Source organism: Orycteropus afer, unplaced genomic scaffold (assembly GCF_000298275.1).
Source record: "Orycteropus afer afer isolate SDZICR_OR568_19922 unplaced genomic scaffold, OryAfe1.0 scaffold00169, whole genome shotgun sequence".
Taxonomy (NCBI): domain Eukaryota; kingdom Metazoa; phylum Chordata; class Mammalia; order Tubulidentata; family Orycteropodidae; genus Orycteropus; species Orycteropus afer.
The window spans coordinates 3,084,657-3,087,342 of record NW_006921756.1 but is presented as its reverse complement, the minus strand read 5'-3'; the positions used below and the strand labels follow the sequence as shown (position 1 = coordinate 3,087,342).

Sequence of the window (2,686 nt, the reverse complement as noted above, 5' to 3'; positions counted from 1 at the left end):
TTCTGGTTAGCAGTCAAGTGCCTTAGGCACTATGCTACCAGAGCTCCTTCTGTAAAATAGGATAGAATAATAATCCCTACCCTATCCCTACTTCCGTGGTGATACTGCCTCGGAAACCCAAGGAGGGGTCGCTATGAGTCAGGGCTGACTCGACGGCACATAACAACAACAACAACAACAACCCTATCCCTGATATTCTGTGAGGATTACATAATGTCAGCCTGAGAAAAGGATTTATACACTGTGGAGTCAGTTCCTGAACAACCTTTATCTAATGCCTATTATGTGTAGTTTCTGGCACCATTTCTAAGTGAGGGCCCAAAGCTCAGCCCAACAAGGGCACAAATCTTGCCTTAGGGCAAGTCCTGCATCAACAACAAGAGTCTGGATCAGAGATCAGGACATCAGAAACAAGTCCAACCCTCTAATCTCTGCTGGTAGATCCAGAACTACCCTTCAAGGAGCTGTTCTTTCATCCCTACTCTAAGTACTGGACCTAAAAAAATGTTTTAATTGATTTTTCTCTTTTTCTATTCCAGTTTCAAAGGGACACAGAGCTGCAACATTTCTTGACATGGGTTCAGAAATTCCCATGTGCCTGTGCTCGCTGGTTGTGGGGAGACACAATTATGTTCCATGTTTATGATCCTGACTACATGAAGGTGATTCTAGGGAGATCAGGTGAGAGCAATACTCAACATCCAGCTGGAGAAGCTCCTTCCTTTTGAGTTCATGCCACTTGTTCTCTAAAATTCCAAGAGGCTGAGGTCAACTATAAGTAAACACTTTACCAATCATTCTCCCAACTCACCCCCAACCTCAGGCCAACAATTATTTCTTAGTTTTGGATATTTAAAACATCTGTTTTGACAGAATTTCCTTCCTTCCATTTCTGTACTTCCTTCCATCTCTTTCCTTCCTTCAATTACTTTCTATCCATTCTTTCTTCCTTCTTCCCTTTACTGCCTTCCTTCCTTTCTTCCTTCATTCTATTCTTTTCTAGTCTCTGTCTCTCACTCTCTCTCCCTTTTCTTTTCTCTCTTGTACTCTCTATCCTCTTCTCTCTCTCTCTCTCTCTCTCTGCTGTTCTTAGCCTCCTCTTATCCTTCTCTCTCCCCCACCTTTCCTTCCTTCCACCAAATTGAAGTATTCTGTTATGTACATTGCCCCATATCTCAAACACAGATTTTCTATCCACACTGGGGTTGCTCTGGTAAATCTTGTAGAACATGGCATAGCAAAGCCACTATAAATCCTAGAAAATCCACAAGGCTTCCGACTTACTGGTTGGTAGTTAGGACATTACCTATGTTTCTAGCTAGTCCCCCATTCTACTCTTGTGAATTTCTGTTTAAAGTACTCTGAGACTGACTCTCTGAGCCCACACTGATTAGTGGGAAAGAGATAGTAGAGGATGGGAGGCAACTGAAAGGTCACTTATAATAGATTTACAGCTGACAATCATCATGGAATGATGGCAGCTGATAGTCTGGAACACAACTGTCTCCAGAGGGATGCCTTATCTGATCCTTCTCACTCACATCCTTATGCCCTTCCTTCCCTTTCAGACCCAAAGTTAAGAGATACCTACAGATTCATGGAACCATGGATTGGTATGTATATCTAAAAAATGACTGCATTCAACCCATCAGGTAGGTTTGTCACAGGAGATATCTTTGGCTCACAGAAAACAACAGGTGTCCAGATACCACTGTTACCACCCCCATCTGTGATTCAAGCCCCATATCTCTTTCTGTCCTCAGACCTTGACCCCATCTTCTTGGTGATTGGAACTCTCCAACAGCTCTCATCCTTCCACATCTATTCACAGTTCTCTCAAAATGTCACAGCTGAACACATATTTAAGATCTGCCCCCTAATTAACACTTCCACTTTTTATCTCACAGCTATCATAGCTATCAGATCCTACTTACAAGCCAAAATGGAAACTCATGTTTCTGAAATGTGACAAGTTTCCCAGCCTTTGCATATGATGTGTTTTCAGATGGGTTTCTCTCCCCAGAATAACCATGCTCCCTCCCAAATTGTCTGTGGTAGACCTTCTGATCTTGTCTTCCCAGCATATATACATGCACTCATCTCTGACCCAGGGCGTGGTTTGCTTCTGCTGAATGGGCAGACATGGTTCCAACACCGGCGGATGCTGACTCCAGCCTTCCACTATGACATCCTGAAGCCCTATGTGGAGCTTATGGCTGACTCTGTCCGAGTGATGCTGGTGAGTGGGTCTCTTATCTCTCTTTCTCTTTCTCATTTCCACATACAACCTCACTCACAGATCCCTGCAAACACTCACAGTATACCCTCACACAGCTTACTGTCATACATGTTGTCCCAGGGACATCAGTCAGATGCAGTTACAAACAAAGATACTCTTTAGCCCCACAAACATGCACATCACTCCCTATTAATGCATATACATATTGACAACCTTTTAGATGCATTGCAGAGCCAAGACTTGTTCACTCACAAATAAATTGACATGCACTGTCACTCATTTTGATGTGATTGTTAAACTCTGACAGACATGTGCTTATTGCCATGCTGAGGCATGGGTTCAGACAAACCTACTGACACACATACATACATATTTAGACACGTCAAGACATATTTGGCAGATGTACACAGGCATGCAGTACCTTACACACTTTCACATATACCCAAA

General features: G+C 43.0%; 1 protein-coding gene across 1 annotated transcript in view; it reads left to right on the top strand.

Moving 5' to 3' along the window:
• LOC103201934 (cytochrome P450 4A11-like) overlaps positions 1 to 2,686 on the top strand; it is a 75,912-nt gene that overhangs the window by 61,873 nt on the left and 11,353 nt on the right. Inside the window, exons 2-4 of the mRNA XM_007946703.1 lie at positions 540 to 681; positions 1,569 to 1,613; positions 2,112 to 2,239. Of these exons, the coding sequence (XP_007944894.1) occupies positions 540 to 681; positions 1,569 to 1,613; positions 2,112 to 2,239 (315 nt within the window). The remainder of the gene's footprint in view (positions 1 to 539; positions 682 to 1,568; positions 1,614 to 2,111; positions 2,240 to 2,686) is intronic.